The following is a 20,533-nucleotide window of genomic DNA, read 5'->3' on the forward strand; positions in this document are numbered from 1 at the left end:
TCCAGTTTGATCATGCGTAGAATTTATTGCGGATTCGAACACATCGCTCACATAAGTTGTTGTTGCTCGCCGCTCCTCATTGAGGCCATTTGAACTTGCCACGCGTGTTTCTTTGGTTCAGCTTTTGCACATGCAGCCATTTTGTTTCTAATGGATTAAAGCAGTTTGAGGCAGCATTGTAACCTCCATGCTAACACAATGAATTGACTTCACTTCTGTGTTTATGTCTCCTCTCACTTTGGTTTTACATAAAAACAATTTGCGGTAATAATATTTATTTAAAGGACAACCAACGTCACTTTTTTGTTTCCTAACTGACATCAGAAAAACGTTTTATAGCATCTAAAATACCCAAAACGGCAGTATGATATTTTTAGTCAAATGCAAAACACCAATAAAAATGACTTATAGTGTCCAAAATCTGCAAAAAAAATGAACCTGGAAGTGGCCAGTTTCAGAAAGTCCCGCCCCCTACATACATGTTTGCAATCGATTAAAGAATTTATTCCGTGCCATTTTGAGGTATCTGGGTGGGGGGGGAAATGTAGCACCAAAAAGAGGCAGAAAATGGCGACAAAGCTCCGTGTAAGAAATTAATCAGCCCGTTTCCACAGGCTGATTAATTCCTTACACGGAGCTTTGTCGCCCTCTTCTGCCTCTTTTTGGTTCTACACGAAATTTTCAGACCAAACAAAGTACAGCAAAATGCATTGACGTGACGGAAAGACTGCTACAATGTGTCCTTTTTTCGGTCAGGGGCGTTCCTTCAGTGACGTCACGTACGGACTCGTCACCAACTCAAAAACAAGACTTCCGGAATATTCAGCGCGAGTCTTAAAACGTCAAATATAGCTATATGCCGTGGCATCTTTGTAAAATACGCTCAGTAGAAGTCATTTGAAGCCATTTTACAAATTATGGACACAACTTGTCCGGAGACGTCGGTTGTCCTTTAACCTTTGTCACACTCTCACACACACACAGATTGTACACTCTCAGTTCAATTCAGCACCAGAACAGCCACGCCGAGATGCTATAATACGAGCACCTGTGGCATCGTTCACATGATGGCAAAAAAAAAAAAAACAAATAAAAATGCAGATTCAAGATTTATGTCTCAGCAGGGCTTGACTGACCACTTCTTTATATGCATATTGACTTTCACAACAAACGACTAGCTGGCAAAAAAATCAATCAAACCGAAGCAAAAATTAATAAATACATAGCACACAGTGCTGAAAGGTTATCATTTCATCTCTTCGCACTTTGTTTGTTTTTTTTTTCCTTTTAACAGTTGACCTACTTTCTTTGTTCTTTCATCCGCTACATCCGCTACAACACAGGTGTCAAAGTCAAGGCCCGCGGGCCAAATCTGGCCCGCCACATTATTTTTTTTTTCGGCCCGCGAAAGCAAATCAAACTTGTTAAATTTCATGACGATTGCTAAAATCTGAGCCAAAATTTCATATTTTTGGATGTCAACCACAATAAAAGTCATTATTCTTGACTTCACATTTGAAAACGAGTTATTCATTAATTTGCTGTGTGCTCTATATGGAATATTTGAAGGAATTTAAACATTCTAAAGGGTTCCCCAAATTCATAACGGCCCTCGAGAGGAAACCATAACTACAATGTGGCCCGCGGCAAAAAATGACTGACACCCCTGCGCTACAAGAATTAAAGCTTCACATCTGCGTCCTCTCTCTTACTTACTTTTAACCCTCATTTAAAATAAAACACACACATTTGAATAAAAACAAGGCTTTGGCTTCCTTAGCTATGCTCACATATGTCACAGTGACAAGACAAACATTGATTCAGAGGTCGACATCAGTAAATTCGACTCAAGTTTGGTATCCAGCATGATGATTGCTTCCTTGGCTTTTAACATTCCGATTCTAACTAATGAGGAAGTTTCTTGTCTCCGCTTTTGCGTTCTTCTTTTGGAGATGGGATGAGGAAACCACACTGGCTGAGAAGAGTGGAATTGTGGTTATTTGATTTCAAAGATCGGCTTGGGTGTTAATCCCCCGCTTTCTCCACTTTAGAGTGCCTCGTTGTCAGTCGAGTGACTGTGTTTATTTATGTATTTATTTATGTATTTATTTATGTACTTATTGATCGATTTATTGATTTATTTATTTATTTATTTATTTTTATTTATCTATTTATCTGTGTATTTATTTGTGTGTATTTATGCATTTTTTATGTATGTATTTATTTATTTATTTTTTGTTTATCTGTGTATTTATTTATTTATTTATCTGTGTATTTATTTGTGTGTGTATTTATGCATTTTTTATGTATGTATTTATTTATTTATTTATTTTTTTGTTTATCTGTGTATTTATTCATTTATTTATCTGTGTATTTATTTGTGTGTGTATTTATGCATCTTTTATTTATGTATTTATTTATACATTCATACATTCATATATATATATATATATATATATATATATATATATATTTATGGATGTATTTATTTATTGATACATTTATTCATGTGTTTATGTATGTGTTTATATATTTGTTTATTTATGTATGTATTTGTTCATATGTGTATTTATGTTTTTATTTATTTATGTATTTATCTGTTTATTTAGCATATCCATATATTTATTTACGGATGTATTTATTTATTGATGTTTATTCATGTGTTTATGTATGTGTTTATATATTTGTTTATATGGCATATACATATATTTATTAATGGATGTATTTATTTATTGATCTTTATTCATGTGTTTATATATTTATTTCTTTATTTATGTATGTATTTATTTATTTATATGTGTATTTGTTTGTATTCATTTATGTATTTATTCATTTATGCATACATGTATTTATTTATTTATATTTATGTATTTGTATATTTTTCTATTTATCTACTTATTTATGTATTTATTTATTTATTTATTTGGGACTGCCAAAACCGGCGTTTTGCACTGATGCGGACACTTTAGAGTGCCTCGTTGTCACGACAAAGACCCGGTGGGATGTATTTCGAGCTACTAGGGGATTAAAGGGGGTCTGTTTGAACAGCTTTAAGCACTGTATGCATGCACTGCATCAATTACATTATTAGTTTTTTTGTTTTTTTACGTGAGCATTTATCAGATATAATCAAGTGCATCGTTCATTGGAGAAAAAAAGGTGTGGATACACTCACACGATGGAAAAGTAGCATTTTTGTCTCTTGCCACTCGTAAATGACATCTTTCCTTCCGGTGTATTCGCATGAATATTATTTTGAAAAAAAAAAAAGGGATCATACGTACCATTTTTATTTGCCCCGTAGTGAAATTTAACCTGTCGAATAGAAAAAAAAAATGCTTTATGAGAAAACCAGGAGGAAAAAAAAAATCCACAGACAACAAAAGCGCTCATGTGAAAATATGTTGCTACCACAAAAAACTTCATAAGAACCACATGGGCCTCAAGAGATGCAGATGCATGATCACAGCGGGATTCCCTAATGTGCCCATGAAAAGTATTATTTCATAAAAATCTGAAAATCAAAACCAGGTGGAATAATGTCGAGCTGGAACGCTTGTTATGTGTAAAGGTCATCGGGTTAAAGTGTTAGCGTCCTAATGAGCGTTCAGGCTTAACCCTGAGGGACTCCAGGAAGTAGTCCGTACATTACAGAGGACGGTTAATGAGGAAAATATATTTATGGTCTGTCTGTAACAGATTTTTTTGGTTGGGGAACATTTCCTTCACAATAAAAGACGGTTGGTGTTATTTGATGCTGGAAAACACAACCGAACGATATTACCTCTGTCCTTCCCGTTGATCAATCGCTCCTCTTCCTCTCGGCCTTCATCTGCGGAGAAAAAAAAGGGGGAGAGGGATGTAAATAGCTTATCCATGTTTTAATTTATTTTATTTTGAAAACCGAGCAATAATCAGCCTATGCGTACCAGAATGAAGCTCTTTAACCAATGAGGACACAGTGTTGGTAATGGAGTCGGCTGCTACCAGAAGATCATTCCTCAAGTTTCTCCTGCTGCCTGAAAACATTGAACGACATGGAAAATTCAAAGCGGTAAAGTGACCGCGGAATCATTTTTTGACGACGTTACCTTGGGCGAAAGCCTCTCGGACATCTCCGCCCACGCCGGCGAGGGAGTCTTGGGGAGAATACATCTGAGGCGAAGCCGTACCGAGCGAGCGGGAAGGAGAAGGGCTCGGTCGTGACGGATAAGCGTGAGGGGATCCCGCGGCTTGAGCCTAAAAGAAAGATTTGCAATGACTTATCACTATTGAGTGAGTGAGTATGCTCTATTTCAATACAACTGCCATAAAAGCTGGCTATCTAGCTAGCTACCTAGCTCGCTGGCTATCTAGCTAGATAGCCAGCTACCAACCTGTCTATCTATCTATCTATCTATCTATCTATCTATCTATCTATCTATCGGCTATCCATTAGCTATCTGTTAGCAAGCTAGCTTTCTATCTATTTGAGTTACTTGTGCGTTGCCCTCACCCACAGAAAAAACTTATCCTGTGACTGAAAAGTGACCTTGAGCGTTTGGAAAGGCGCTTAAAAATGATTGTTATGAATTATTGAATAAAATGATTATTATGAATTATCATTATTATTATTATTTATTCTTGATGGAAAAAAAAACGTTAACCATTTCCCAATGTCTATTTGCTATCTATTTGCTATCTAGCTGGCTATCTATTAGCTATATATCTATTTTGCTAACTAGCTATGTAGCTGGCTAGCTGTATATCTTTCTAGTTGGCTGGCTAGATATCTAGCTAGCTTTCTATTGGCTATCTATTAGCTTAGATAGCAAGTTTTCTATGTATTTGAGTTACTTTCGGGTTGAGTGAACGCTGGCGCGTGTGGCAGCCACTGCTCACCCGCAGAAAAACTTATCCTGTGACTGTAAAGTGACCTTGAGAGTTTTGAAAGGCGCTTATAAATGAAATGTATTTTTTATTATTATTTGGGGGAAATATGTAACGATTGTGATCATGGAGTATTTGTATTATAAGGGGGGGTTGACACTTACTGCCTGTCGCTGTTCCTCATCCTGCCAGATCAGAGCACGAGCAGGTGGAAACGAATGCAGAAAAGGTGAAAAGAAAGATGTTAGATATGAGGAGCGATAGAACAAGTGAGACCTTCAAGGTGGAACAAGAAAACGAAGCAAGGTGAATTTTAGCGAAAATTAATAGCAGCGAGTAAAGCAAGGCTGTCAAAGTCTTTTTTTTTTGGTCGGCGGCCATTTTAAATTTGGGGAACTTTTTTCAATGCTTCATCCCCTCCACATACTATTACATACAGTATAGAGTACGTAACAAAATAACTCATTCACTGCCACACATACAAAAATGTGTCCACTCCAATGCCAGGGTTTTTGTCATCGTCACTCGAATTCCAGGACGACATAAACATGAAAAAAACTCTCTTCTTTCATCAGAAGAAACGAGTGAATTCGTAAATTATATGGATCTGGAGTTATATGAGCTTGAAATGGGGTTGGATGTCCAAAATACAATACAACACAATACATACATATTGATTTATATAGCATATTTTCAATTTCCAAATTAATAAATAACTACTTTTCAAATCTGAAGTAAAAAAAAAATAAAGACTGTTATGAAATTTTGATTCGGACTTTAGAAAGCATCATGGAAGCTACTTTTGTAGGCCGAATAAAATCATGTGGCAGACCAGATTTGGCCCACAGGCCTTGACTTTGACACCTGTGGAGTAGAGAGAATATGTGTGTTTGTATGACCGGTCTTGTGAGGACCACTAACATTTTATACCATACGTAGTGAGGACATTTTGACAATTGGGGACATTTTGGCCGGTCCTCACAAGTTTTTCATTCGAAAGGCTTCTAGAGGGCTTGTATATGCATCTGTTAAAGTTTCAGAGAGGTCCTCACAAATTCACCCAGAATGATTTTTGGGTGTGTGTAATTTCATTTCACTTGGATACACACACTTTTTACTCACTGTGTGTGTGTATGTGTGTGTGTGCGTTATTAATGAGAAGAACAAGTTCATACCACAAAAAGTAAAATATTTTAACCAAATTCACAACAGGGGTGAGGACTTTGAATGTAGCCATTCAGAAACCTCACTCCTGCTGTTATTTCAGTTTCAAGTCCACTTTTTATTGCTTTGTTTTTAAAGAAGATGAAGTGGGAAATGGCATGGTGACATTTAGTGTTTAAATGTAACACTTGTTTTTTCTCTAAACTCATCAGCAACGGTGGTCCTCACTCCTTTATCTGGAGTTATCCGGTCCTCACAAAACCATTGGAACAGAAATGTGTGTTTGTGTGTGTGTGTGTGTATATGTGTGAAATGACAAGCTTCCCGCTTTCCAATGAAGGCGTGTCACCTTGAGCAGCTTCATCAGTCCCTCCAACTGGACCATCAGTTCTCTCCTGCTTTCCTGCAGAGACGACATCCTCTGCTCTAGCTCGTCTTTCCTCTGTCTAAAACGCAGAATGGAGTCGTGACAAAGTAAAATCAGTGTCTCGTAACACCCCAAACAACATAGAACCCCTTCTTCCACCCCCTGCTTGGTTTGTTGTTGTTACATTAGTTGAATTTTCCGTGTTTTTTTTTGTGTGTGTTTCCAAACATCAATCTGTCATCTCCATCTGCTACGAAGGCCCCCCCACGGACACGTTTCAGCGTCGCACCTCAGTAGCCGAAGCTCAGCCAGGAGAGTCGGGTTGGTACCGCCCTTTTCAGAACCGGATTGGCATACGGCGTCGTGTTCTGATCGGAGTCGCTTGATTTCGGCCAAAATCTCTCTGCGTGATGACAAAACAACAATGGGTCAAGGTCAAAGGGTAACTCAACATGACCCGGGGTGATTTTTTTTTGTACCTGTTTTTGGATTCCAGCTGAGCGATGAGCTCTCGCTTCTGTTTGTTGACATCGAAGTTGATGCTACGAGTGGGTATCACCTAAACGCACAAAACCAATCAATCACTCTGTGTGTGATTAACTCATTCACTGCCAGACGATGTGCAAAAATGTGTCCACACCAGTGCCAGGGTTTTTGTCATTGTCACTTGAATTCCAGGAACCGCAGAATATTCAGTTTTAGGACTACGTAAGCATTCAATACAGTGCAAGAAACCTGAGACTATCTTCTTTCATTAGAAAAAAAAGTTATTTTTTAAAGTACAAGTAACATCCGACTTATGACCAGCTCGACTTACGACCACCCGGACTTATGACCACGAACTCCAGATCCTATTTTTTGTATTTTAATTCTACGCCAGGCACCGCAACGCGCTAGCAGGCCGGCAACGTGTATGACAATTTTAGCCAGCCAGCCAGCATGTCACTCTCGCACAGCAATCGACCGCGTGATGGCACCAGAGGGGGGGGGGTGCGAGTCGTTTAGCCTCCAAGTCTCTATTCAACATTTTGAAATGATTTCGACTTACGACCATTTTGACTTACGACCGTTTGGTCAGAATGGAACTCGGTCGTAAGTCGGATGTTATGTGTATATGGGTCTGGAGTTATCTGAGCTTAAAATGGGGGCGGATGTACAAAATACAATATAATATTGGTATATATAGCGCTTTAACAACAGCTGAAGCTGGAACAATGCACTAACATGGAAAATGCTGCCCCTTGTGGAAGGGAAAAAAAACATTGCCAGAGGCCATGACCAGTGCTTTATCAGCACCCACGCATGAAAACACAAAACCCGAAAAAATTCGGGAATGGCGTTCTATGTGACATTTTCAAATGCCGAATAAATTCGTGAATGAGTTAAAAATAATGAAAATAGTAAATGGAAGGATGACCTCACCCCTGAGCTTTCAGTCTCTGCCAGTCGGGAAGTGTAGCGGGCGATAAGTTTGTGCTCTTCGTCTTGTCTGTGAACGCCGCTTTAAAAACGAGAACAGATTGAGTCCGAATTTAACATCGCTTTCCAAAACACATTTTTAGGCACATCATGCTATTTATTAGCTATGTGGCGCTCTAGCTAGTTAGCTAACGGTCTAGCTCGCTATGTATTTGCTATCTGTCTAGCTGGCTAGCTATGTAGCTTGCTATTTATTAGCTATATAGATATCTAGCTGGTAAGCTAACTGTCTAGCTGGCTATTTATTAGCCATCTGTTAGCTAGCTTTCTATCTATTTGAGTTATTTCCGGGTTGAGTGACGTATGCGGCTGCCGCTTCTCACCCGCAGAAAAACCGATCCTGTGACTGTAAAGTGACCTTGAGAGTTTTGAAAGGCGCTTTCAAATAAAATGTATTATTATTATTAATATTAAAATCAAACGTGTTCAAAAGCAGCCGGTTAGCGCATTTGTTAAAGTTAAAAAAAACAAACAACGAACTAGCAGAACCTTCGGTTCCGACGAGTTTTCGAGTCGGATTTCGCTAGCCGCTAGCTGAAGCCTCTCACCGTGGGCTACTTTGAAGACGGTTGACATATGCGGCGATCAAAGCGTGCTCCTCATTCATGCGCTGAGCCGCCGCCAAACTGCTGACAAAAATCCCACACGGCAAAGTTAAGCATGGCGTGTGGACGCTCCACGGGCAAAAGTTTCGGGACACTCCGTAATATGAAGTTACAGTGATACCTCGGTTTACAAACCCCTCGGCTAACGAACTTTTTGGTTGACGAACGTTACATTCATGAAAATTTTACCTTGGCATACAAACTATTTTTCGGGATACACACGGAGCTGTCACAATGAGTGATGTGTCGTTCGCGAACGAGCCCGTTCTCTTAAAAGAAAATGGCAGCCGGCTTGTTTTGGTCCTCTATTCCCCGCCCCCAGTCATCGGTTAAAGCCACGTGATTGGTCAGGAATGCAGCAGTGAGGGGAGGTGGTTTAAACATTCAAGAGACAGGCAGACGACAGAGAGAGAGAGTGACAAAATGGGTAGAAAACAGTGGAATTTGGACTTGTTACAACTTTGATAGTTCAAAGGCAGAGTGTAGACTGCAAGGTTAAAATTTCCATCAATCAGGCTCCACAAATAACCCGCACAAGCCATACAGTACACTTGATGCAAAAAAGCTATCAACCAGAGCTAAACAGAACACAATTGATGAGGAACAAGGTAAAATTATCACAGAGAAAGCGCCTACAAGGGATCATTCCTCAAGATGGTGAAAGAAGAAGGCTACGTTCCTCATCAAGTGTTTAATGCTGATGAAACCGGCCACCCCATTCCATCAAGTCATCAACGAACATCACAAAGGTCAATAAAACGACTTTATTCTACAGTACAATTTATTTCTTTAATTATAATACCACAGCACATTTATTATACATAAAATAAGGTATATGTTGTGCAGTGTTAAGGCTTGTAAAATTTAAAAATTATGTTTTATGTGGACCTGGGAACGGTTTATTCTCATTGTAATGGTTTCCTATGGGAAATAAATTTTTGGGATACACACTTTTTGCCTTAAACACTCTGTCTGGGAATCAATTAAGTTCGTAAGCCAAGGTATCACTGTATTCGCATGCGGGTAAGACAAAACAATTCGAATCACGCATCTGATGCATATACGACACAAATGCTACGCAAACGTTACCTCTTGGAGGACTCTGGTGCGGATGTTGACAGCAGCATGACTGGACTCGGCTTGGCGACGGGTCGAGAAGGGCTGCGTGTACAATGACAATGATCACGTTGAAAAACTATATAAAAAATAACTACAAAAGTGAATATTCATCAACTGGTGAAGAGCAACGTTCAAGCTAACCTCATTCAAGGCTCACATTGTCACACACTTCGGGGTAGTCATGCAACGCTGAATGATTCGAGTCAGTGTAAACACAGACTGGGCAAAGATCACAAGGTACCACGCCACGCCCCACCCAAAAAAAAATGGCAGAAAGGGGGCGTGGTTAGCACACCAACTTCACAGCGCAGAGGTCGTGAGTTCAAATCCCGCTCCAAACTCCATGTGCGGAGTTTGCATGTTCTCCTCGGGCTCGCGTGGGTTTTTCCCCGGGTTATCCGGTTTCCACCCACATTCAAAAAATATGCACGGAAGGCTGATTGAACACTTTAAATAGTCCCGAGGTGTGATGATGAGCATGAATTTGTTTGTTTGGCTATATGTGTGGGCTACGATTAGCTGGCAAGCGGTTCAGGGTGTCCCCTGCCTAGTGCCCGAAGATGGATGGGATAGGCTCCAGCACCACCCCCCCATGACCCTATTGAGGATAAAGCGGTATTGAAGTTCAATGAATGAATGAATGAATGAATGAATGAATGAATGAATGAATGAATGAAAGACAAAGAAGTCCAAGATGGCGCCTGACTAGGGCCATTTTGAACTGCTTCATACAACAAAAATGGTCTTTTGCGTTGTGTTAGATTATGTATTATTTAGTTTTTGTTGTTGTTGACTTCAAAATGGCGCCGCGAGAGTGGCTGCCTTTACAGCAGCTCCTGTATTTTGTTTTTCTACTTCTTCCTTTCCTTTCCTCTTAACTTTCATCACTTTGCTGCTGTGAAATGTAAATTTCTCCACTGCAAGACTAATAAAGGCTAATCCAAGACAATGAATGAATGAATGAATGAATGAATGAATGAATGAAAGGCAGTTTTTTTAATGCGACTTCTGTGGGAAAAGAGACACTTTGTTAAAGGTGTGTGTGTGTGGAGTCTTACACAATATTAGCAAGATTAAGTGTCTTCTCAGGTTCTTCCGGGTAAACAGGGTGGGGGGCTTCCCTGGACGATACACAACCCAGCGTTTTCCCCAAAGCTCGGCCCAGCTTGGTTGCAGGCGACTTCTACATTCAAGACAAACCAAAAACGGGTCAAAAGTACACAAAGGTTGACTTCCTTGTGACCGTCGAGACTCACCCAGGACGAGTGTTCCTTCATCTGATGCTGGCTGTTGTGGGAACCGTTGGCATTTCCACGCCAGAAGCAGTTTTGGCACAGCTGGTAACTACGGCAACGGAGGCAACGATAGCGGAAGCCCGTCATACCGTCGCTACGGCAGTAGGAACATGAGACGGGATGGTGGACTGAGAGACAAAAAATAAAAAAATGGATAAAAAGATTACATTGGGGATGCGTGCGGGGATTTCTTTATTTTTGCCATTTACCGTTTTCGACATTGGCGAGACGATGCATGAGGGGTAACCAGACAAGACATGGAGGAGGCTCAGATACAATGTCCAGGAAGGTGTTGAGCATCACTTTCTTCTATAAAAACAATTATATGCAAATTCTTCATTCGGAAATAATACCCAAAAAAAAAATCATAAAAGAGGATAAAGAATCCATACAAAATCACTCCGGTGAATCTAAATATCTCAATAAAAAACACACTTTTACCTGTTGGGGGAAGCAAGAGTGAGCAACGTTGTTGGTGTAGCCAAAAGACGGTCGTTCTTGCACGGCGCAAGGCAAATTGAGAGCCTCCATGAGAAATTGGTCAAATTTGGACGTCACCATTTCGCCGCGGGAATTTGAGACCTGAGAAAAGACATCTTGCGCACCAAACGCCGGTTAGGGGGGGGTGAACATCGGCGCTAACGGGACGCTTTTCAGGATAAATGATGGTCAGCAAATTTATTAGATCCATTTTAAATGGGTTCAGTTTTGAAAGGGAGGAAGGCATTGCCATTTCCAAACACCGGCTCGCGGGCCAAATGTGGCCCTTGGTCAATTTTCATTCGGCCCACAGTCTCTGTTATGATATTAATAACGTCTGGCCTGCATGTAAAATTCATTGGGCAGTAGCGCTGTTAGCATGTGCTAAGTGCTGCTATCTAGAGGCTCAATCAGGAACAGCAAATTAGTATAATAATAATAATAACAATAATAACAATAATAACAATAATAACAATAATAATAATAATAATAATAATAATAATAATAATAATAATAATAATAATAATAACAATAACAATACATTTAATTTATAAGCGCTTTTCAAAACTCTCAAAGTCACTTTACAGTCACAGGATAGGTTTTTCTGTGGGTGAGCAGCGGCAGCCACACGCGCCAGCGTTCACTCAACCTGGAAGTAAGCCAAATACTGTAGATAGAAAGTGAGCCACCAAGCTAATAGATAGCTAATAAATAGCCAACACATAGCTAGCCAGCCTGCCAGATAGCTAACAGATAGCTAACCGAGAGCTAGCTAGAAAGCCTGCCAGCTAGATAATAATAATAATAATAATAATAATAATAATAATAATAATAATAATAAATTTAATTTCTAAGCGCCTATCAAAACTCTCAAGGACACTTTACAGTCACAGGATTTTTTTGTGTGGGTGAGCAGCGGCAGCCATTCGCGCCAGCGTTCACTCTACCTGGAAGTAAGACAGTATATGAGTCATTCCCTGAATGAAACCATTTCAATTTTCTATTTTTTATCCATAAAATAATGAAAATCAACAAAGCAACAATTACTTCTGTTCAACTGTTATTAAAAAAAGTTTAATTATTAACTAAATAATTCAGGAATGGATAATATGACATGGAGTGCCATTCCTGAATTCATTTTTTTTCTTGTTTGGGTGCCGATAAAGCACTGGTCAGACCTGTGGCAATGTTCATCTGTTTCCGCGAGGGGGCAGCATTTCCCTTTTTTTCATGTTAGCGCTTTGTTACAGCTTTAGTCGTTGTTAAAGCACTATATAAATCAAGATGCATGTGTTGTATTGTATTTTGTACACCCCATTTCAAGCTCAGATAACTCCATACCCATAGAACTTAGGAATTAACTACTTTTACCTGATGAAAGAAGAGAGACTAAGGGTTTTTTTACGCTCAATTGAATGTTTATGTAGTCTGAAAACTCAATATTCTATGGGTCTTGCAATTCGGGTGAAAATGACAAAAACCCTGGCACTGGAGTGGACACATTCTTGCACATTGTCTGGCAATGAATGAGTTAACACACCAAATCTGGGCCCAAAGTGGCTTATAAATGACCACCAAAAATGAAAATTTGCGGAACTTACAGCGAAGTTTGTCCACTAGTTTCCCTCCACATAGCACGGCCAGAATCGCCTTGACCGAGAACGCTGTTAGGCGGCTCTGCGGTTCACTGAAACAAATTAGATGCCAAATTTACCTGCAAGTTTCTAGGAAAAGTTATTTTTTAACAATTTTTTGGGCGTTATTTACCTTTCAACGGCAGCCAGTACGAAATCAACAAACAGTCTGGTACTCTCATGTGGCTTGATTGGATGCGTGGTAGGCAGACGCTTGCTTAACTGGTTGAACAAGGAGGACACCAAGTTCTCCAGCCTGGTCACAGAAATGCCAGCGTTCAATTCTACGGCATTCAAACCGGCGTCGCGCACCGCTTCGATGACGTTGTAGATGTCGATCAGATGCACTGCAAAAGGGGGGAAATGAAAGTTTGAATGATAATACAGGTAACATCCAACTTACGACCAATATTCGACTCGACTTATGACCACGACCTCCAGACCCTATATGTAAATTTTTTAATTCTACGCCTGGCACCGCACCGAGACTAATAAAGGCAAATCCAATCCAATCCGCTCGCTAGTAGCAACGCGTACGACAATTTTGGCCAGCCAGTCTGCATCTTACTCTCGCACAGCAATCGACCGTGTGATGGCACCAGAGTGGGAACCCATTCACATTGTGAATGGGTTTCAACTTACGACCATTCTGACTTAAGACCGTTTTGTCGGAATGGAACTCGGTCGTAAGTCGGATGTTACCTGTATGCACAGTGATACCTCGGTTTACGAACCCCTTGGCTTACGACCTTTTCGGTTTACGAACGTTAAATTAATGAAAAATTAACCTTGGAATACGAACCATTTTCGGGATACACACGCAGCGCCACAATGAGTGATGTGTCGTTCGCGAACGAGCCCGGTCTTCTAACAATAAAATGGCAGCCAACTTGTTTTTGTCCTCTATTATTTTGTCCTTGACACACTTGCAAAAAGCTATGCATGCCATTAAGCCATCTCCGACCATCACCAACGTAAATAAAACAACTTTATTATACAGTACATTTCTTTCATTACAATACAATAGCACATTTATTATATGTACAATAAGGTATATTTTGTGTAGTTTTAAGGCTTATTTTGTAGAAAATAATGTTTTATGGGGACCTGGGAACGGATTATTCTCATTTTAATGGTTTCCTATGGAAAATTAATTTTTGGGATAAACACTTTTCGCCTTACACACTCTGTCTGGGAACCAATTAAGTTCGTAAGCCAATGTATCACTGTATATATATTTATATATTCGAATAATATATATAAAGACTTACAGTTACATCTCTTCTGTATGAATCTCAGCTTGCAAGCTGTTCGATATGTGGAGAGACAGATGGCATCCAGGTTCTGATCCGCTGTAACGCAGAAGTGACATTCATTTGACGAAAGCTTCAATCAAAAGGCCAAACAAACGCGCCACTCACCGAGTTCCGCCAGGATCTGCCTTCTGGATGCTCCCACGGCAAGTGGATCCGCCCTCCTTCTATCGAATCGGCCCCGCTCCTCCATCACCATCTTGCATCAAACACCTACAACACAATCAGGGAATGCGCTTAGTAGTTTGCTTACTTTGACACTTGTGTGATCAGGTTTCTTAAAAAAAAAAAAATCACTCGCCATTTATACACAGCTGAGACAAAAATAAACAAAGAAACATATATAAATATTAAATAAATAAATAACACTGACATGTGATATTATTTAATCTATTTATAAACAAATAAAAAAAGAACAATAAATACATAAATGAATAAAAATACATACATAAAGAAATTAAAATACATAGGCAAATAAATAGACAAATAAATAAATACGCAAATAAATAGACAAATAAATAACATTGACATGTGATATTATTTAATCTACTTATAACCGAATAAATAAATAATAAATACATAAATAAATACATAAATGAAATATGAATACATAAATAAATAGGAAAATAAATAGATGGACAAATAAATAAATACAAATAACATTGATATGTGATATTATTTAATCTACTTCTAACGAATAAATACATAAATGAATGAATAAATAAATAAATTAATAAATACATGAAATATGAATACATAAATAAATAGACACACAAATAAATAAATAATAAATAAATAGGAAAATAAAGACACACAAATAAATAAACAAATAAATAAATAAGCAAAAAATAGACAAATAAACACGTAACATAAATAAATAAATAAACACATTAAATAAATAAATAAATAAATTGAGATGTGATATTATTTAATCTATTTTTCTATATTATGTGAGCTATTTTCTGTATGTGAGTAAAGAGACGTGGAGCTAAAACTAGTAGACAAACTCCGGGAAGTAATTCAAATGATAAGCAAGATGAAGTTAATAAAAAAAAATGTTTTGATGTCTTTTTTTTTTTTTTTTTAGAAAATCTGTTTGGAAAAGGAAGCAAGAAATGTGAAATGGACACCAATATTAGCATTCCTTCCTTGTGGAAAGATGGTGACAGGCTAAGCCCCGCCCCCATTCACACACCACCACCACCACCCCACGGGCACATTCCAGAGAGGATTTGAACACTTCCCAGGAGGCCTCGTGCTGCTTCTGTCAGACAAAAGACAGATTCTGGCTTTCGCTCAACGCACACGCACAAACTTTAGTTTTTAATCCCGGTTAGTCCAGTGTAATTTGTTCAGCGGCGCAACTACGGTGGGACTACTTGACGTGTAGGAGCTTGGTATTCAAGGTCCTCCCATTTCTTTTTTTTTTTTATTTAGAAGTTTAAAACCGTCCTTGCCTTGATGACACCCAACTAGGTCACGACAGGAATAGTGTCGTTGCTACCAGCGGTTTCTCTGAAATGACACGAAACAAAATGTCGGCGGGCTCGTGGGACATTAAAATGGACTGCGATATTTTAGCCCGTTTTCAGATGGAAAATCCTTTTAAAGCGTAAACAAATGCACGGATGACGACGTGTGTGTTGCTCTTTTTTTTCCCACTATGGTGTTTTATGATGGTTTACATTTACCAAGCTGTGTTGGAAACAAATACACTTTGGCCAACCAATGTTTGGTCAATCCTAATTCAAGCCACAGTTACCCACCCACTAAATTCAGTACAGTAAGTAAGCGCGCCATGACTGTCATCTGAAATAGCTGCAACGGGCACACAGTAAATACAACTACATTAAAAAAAGTATATATATACAGTAAAGTCTCGTTATATCGATATTCAAGGGAGTCCGAAAAAATATCGATATAACCGGGACTATCGATATATCCGACCCTGTTTGCATGTAATTTTCTCCGTGCGTGCATAGAAATAGTATCGATATAACCAGGACTATCGATATATCCGATATCGATATAACGAGACTTTACTGTATATATATATATATATATATATATATATATATATATATATATATATATATATATATATATATATATATATATATATATATATTAACTGCAGGTCGCAGACAACCACACGTGCAAATAAATACATAAATAAATAAACAAATAAATAAATAGCTAAAAAAACTAATAAGCAACTAAATAAACAACTAAATAAACAACGAAATAAATAAATAAATAAATAAATAAATAAATACATGCATACATACATAAATGTATAGCTAAAAAAACAAATAAATGAACCAACAACTAAATAAATGAATAAACAAATAAACGAATGACTAAAAAAAAAAACAAATACATAAACAAACAACTAAATACATAAATAAATAAACCAAACAGGTGAATGAATAAATACAAGATAAATACATAAATGAATAACTAAAAAAACAAAATAAATAAACAACCAACAAACAAATAAAAAAAAACAATAAATAAATAAATGCAATTAAAATGGAGACTTTAACAAATTCACCTCAATGCAACCTCCAAAGTGGCATTTGCAACTAAATAAATAAATACACAAATAAATACACAAATAAATAAATAAATAAATAAATAAACCAAACAGGTGAATGAATAAATAAAAAATAAGTACATACATGAATGACTAAAAACTAAATAAATAAACAACCAACAAACAAATAAACAAATCAAAAAATAAATAAATAAATAAATGCAATTAAAATGGAGACTTCAACAAATTCAACTCAATGCAAACTCCAATGTGTCATTTGCACACCCAAATAAACCCACACACACACCTGTTGGCAGTGGCGCCCGGCTTAAAACAGACACGCAAACTACTGAACTGGCGGCCCAAAAAGAATTCCCCACAACGGTTGAAGGCGAAGCAAACTCACAGAAGAACCGTTGGAAGACTCGGACAAGAAGAAAGAGGCGTCAAGCAGGCGAAGGCGGACTAAAGAGGGTGTTTACTACCCTTTGGGACGCCACACGCACAAATACAGAGACGTACACTAGCAAACCACATGAGCACATAGCCATTTGCAGCTGCTCCGTATTCTCATGTGTACCCTGACAGGTTCTTCGCTGGGCGTGCGTGCACGATGCATGATGCGCTCGCCATCAGAATAACTCTGGACAGACGTGCCAGAAATACACACGACGGTTACAGTATATCTTTGCTCCACGGCGCTTTAACCCTCATACAGTAAATAGATCAAATAAAAAAATGAAAAATAAAAAGTTCTTATTCCGTGACTGTAAAGTGTCCTGGAGAGTTTTGAAAGGCGCATAGAAATTAAATGTATTATTATTATTATTATTATTATTATCATTATTATCATTATTATTATTATTATTGGGATGATGATTATCATTACCATTAATTATTATCATTATTATTATTATCATTATTATTATTATTATCACTATTATTATCATCATTATTATTATCATTATTATTTAGATAGATTAAGTAATATGAAATTTTAATTTAATGTATACATGGATATATGTATATATGTATTTATTTATTTTGTGTATTTATGTATTTATTTTGTGTATTTCTTTATTTATTTTGTGTATTTATTTATTTATTTTGTGTATGTTTTTCTTTCTTTACTTTGTGTATTTATTTATTTATTTATTTTGTGTGTGTATTTCTTTCTTTATTTTGTGTATTTATTTATTTATTTTGTGTATTTATTTATTTATTTTGTGTATTTATTTATTTTGTGTATTTATGTATGTATTTATTCATTTGTGTATTTAATTATTCATTTTGTGTATTTATGTATTTATTTTGTGTATTTCTTTCTTTATTTATTTTGTGTATTTATTTATTTTGTGTATTTATTTATTTTGTGGATGTTTTTCTTTCTTTACTTTGTGTATTTATTTATTTATTTATTTATTTATTTATGTATTTTGTGTATGTATTTATTTTGTGTATTTCTTTCTTTATTTTGTGTATTTATTTATTTATTTTGTGTATTTATTTATTTTGTGTATGTCTTTATTTATTTTGTGTATTTATTTATTTATTTATAGTATTTCTTTGTTTATTTATTTTGTGTATTTATTTATGTATTTATTTACTTAGTGTATGTGTTCCAGAATGACTAGCGCAACACTGAGATGTGCAATAAATATATGAAAAGCAAAAAGATGCTTCGCCCATCAACGTTATAATAATAAAAAAAATCATTGCATGACACAGATGTGGACTTGAAACTTTCACACTTTGAGTCTATTTCTGGATTGGGGTCCGTTTTTTTGGCCGGTGGGGGTAAAATAGAGCACTACTAACAAGAGCAAAGTCAAACAGTGGTCCTGATGTTTAAAAAAAAGGGGAACAAAAGTGGGCACGAGTCTCGAGTAATATGACACACAAGGAAGGGTGGGACGCCGCTGTGGACAAAACAAAACTGTTTAAAAACACACAACTCTTCTAAAGATGATTTAAACTACCATAACATAAAAAAAAGTTCATTTTAATCAATGTAGTGACTTGCGTGCTTATGACGTCAGCAACTATTGTTGATTAAAGTCGCTCACCACAAACAAACACACAAGGTGACAACAAAAACAACCAAGTGTTGATTTAACCGACTTTTACACGCATTGGAGTGGAAATAAAAACTTAAATTTAACTCACCGACGGGTATTCCTTGAAGCTCTGCAGATATCAACAAACCAACACGAGGCTCGACTTGTACTCCTCCAACTTTTCTTGCCTTCTTTGCACGATGATCGCAGCGCCCCTCACAATGTCTCTTCTTGGCCTCGTTTATTGTTTAAAACATTTCATGGACGTCCAGTTTGAGATTGTCGTCGTTGCTCGCCATGATCGTGCAGCCTGCGGGTCGACGGCGTCCCACTTCCAGCCCGCCTTGTACGGGCGGGTGACCGCTGACTGACTGCACGGAAAGGAGCTTTTTTTTTCTCATTTTTTTTGAAAGAAGACACTCCTCTTTGCAGTTTGTTCCCTCCCATTCTCGTGATTTCCTGCTTAAGCTTCGCCTCGATTGCACACTGCACAATTTGGAGTTGTACGACACTTACGCAATCGTGATAATAACAATTTTGATTTCAAGATGGAAGTGGCTGCCTTTCCAGCAGCTCCTGTATTTTGTTTTTCTACTACTACTTTTTTCTTTCTTTTCCTCTACCTTTCATAAATTTGCTGATGTGGAATGTAAAATTCTCCACTGCGAGACGAATAAAGGTATAGTACATCCAATCCGATCGACAATAAACCGGAAATGCTTCTTTTTACGTCATCCGCCATTGGTCTGCAGTCAATACAAACTGCAACCAACGCATCCTGTTGCATGACGTGCATGTTTCCACAACAATTTCCAAAACTGTGAGGGTCTATTTCAAATATTGAGTTGGCCTTGTGGTTGGGGGGGGGGGGGGGGGGGGGGGGTTGTATGTTTCAAGTGCCCCTTTAACTAGCTTCCATTGTCCAATCGTGAAATTCATCAGCAATGTGTGATCAAATGGCACACAAACACTTGCAGACACCAAAACATTTGGGGAGATTAAAATCCTTGGAGTGTTATATTTACTGTTTTTTTAATAATCCGAAATACACATGCATTTTTATGACTGACTGTGAAAACCACTGGTTTGTATTTGTAAGAAGACCAGTAGTGTTTTGAATATTCATTAATTGGAACGTACTGTAGTTTATGCTAACAAGCGAGACGAAACAAAAATGAATTTGCCAAGCTAATTTTCATTTTGGAATACCAGGCATTTTTCCTCCTGTCGCAAAACCAGAATCTATAAATGAAAGGGGGAAAATTCAGTTTGAAGTCATATTTTGGATTCACCAAACTGTGAAGAAAACTCATTAGCTCGCTAGATTAGATATATAGCGAGATAGCTAGCTCGCTAGATTAGATATATAGCTAGCTAGATAGCTAGATTAGATATACAGTATAGCTAGATAGCTAGCTCGCTAGATTAGATATACAGTATAGCAAGATAGCTATCTTGCTAGATTAGATATACAGTATAGATAGCTATCTTGCTAGATTAGATATACAGTTTAGATAGCTAGATAGATAGCTAGCTCGCTAGATTAGATATACAGTATAGCTAGATAGCTAGCTTGCTAGATTAGATATACAGTATAGCAAGATAGCTAGCTTGC

General features: G+C 37.5%; 1 protein-coding gene across 9 annotated transcripts; it reads right to left on the reverse strand.

Moving 5' to 3' along the window:
* Positions 1–5: 5 nt before the first annotated feature.
* dtnba (dystrobrevin, beta a) lies at positions 6–19,280 on the reverse strand. Of its 9 annotated transcripts, none has more exons than XM_089022773.1 (21): positions 19,028–19,280; positions 14,434–14,538; positions 14,284–14,364; positions 13,146–13,359; positions 12,980–13,065; positions 11,340–11,494; positions 11,108–11,207; positions 10,860–11,026; positions 10,662–10,768; positions 9,574–9,645; positions 8,428–8,508; positions 7,823–7,901; positions 6,880–6,959; positions 6,690–6,803; positions 6,383–6,479; positions 5,034–5,054; positions 4,092–4,239; positions 3,930–4,019; positions 3,785–3,832; positions 3,285–3,315; positions 6–1,975 (listed from the first exon to the last, which is right to left on the reverse strand). In XM_089022773.1, exons 2-20 carry the CDS (start codon positions 14,522–14,524, stop codon positions 3,311–3,313), a joined length of 1,836 nt encoding a protein of 611 aa, XP_088878899.1. In that variant the 5' UTR covers positions 14,525–14,538; positions 19,028–19,280; the 3' UTR covers positions 6–1,975; positions 3,285–3,310. The 9 variants fall into 9 exon arrangements, with proteins under 9 accessions (XP_088878899.1, XP_088878897.1, XP_088878894.1 ...); XM_089022771.1 differs by having other exon boundaries at positions 6–1,971; positions 10,662–10,786; positions 19,028–19,279; XM_089022768.1 differs by having other exon boundaries at positions 10,662–10,786; positions 19,028–19,279.
* Between the last annotated feature and the right edge of the window lie 1,253 nt (positions 19,281–20,533).

This window comes from Hippocampus bargibanti, linkage group LG19 (genome assembly GCF_051943395.1).
Source record: "Hippocampus bargibanti isolate YZ-2025 linkage group LG19, ASM5194339v1, whole genome shotgun sequence".
Taxonomy (NCBI): Eukaryota; Metazoa; Chordata; class Actinopteri; order Syngnathiformes; family Syngnathidae; genus Hippocampus; species Hippocampus bargibanti.

Bases quoted from the DNA above. Each gene is read 5' to 3' on its own strand.
- dtnba (XM_089022771.1), bottom strand. From the start codon at position 14,524: ATGGTGATGGAGGAGCGGGGCCGATTCGATAGAAGGAGGGCGGATCCA. The intron at 11,027-11,107 runs GTAAATGGCAAA...TTTGTCTCTCAG, and splicing joins TCTCGCCAATGTCGAAAACG to TCCACCATCCCGTCTCATGT. The intron at 6,480-6,689 runs GTGCGACGCTGA...TCTGCGTTTTAG, and splicing joins GCTGAGCTTCGGCTACTGAG to ACAGAGGAAAGACGAGCTAG.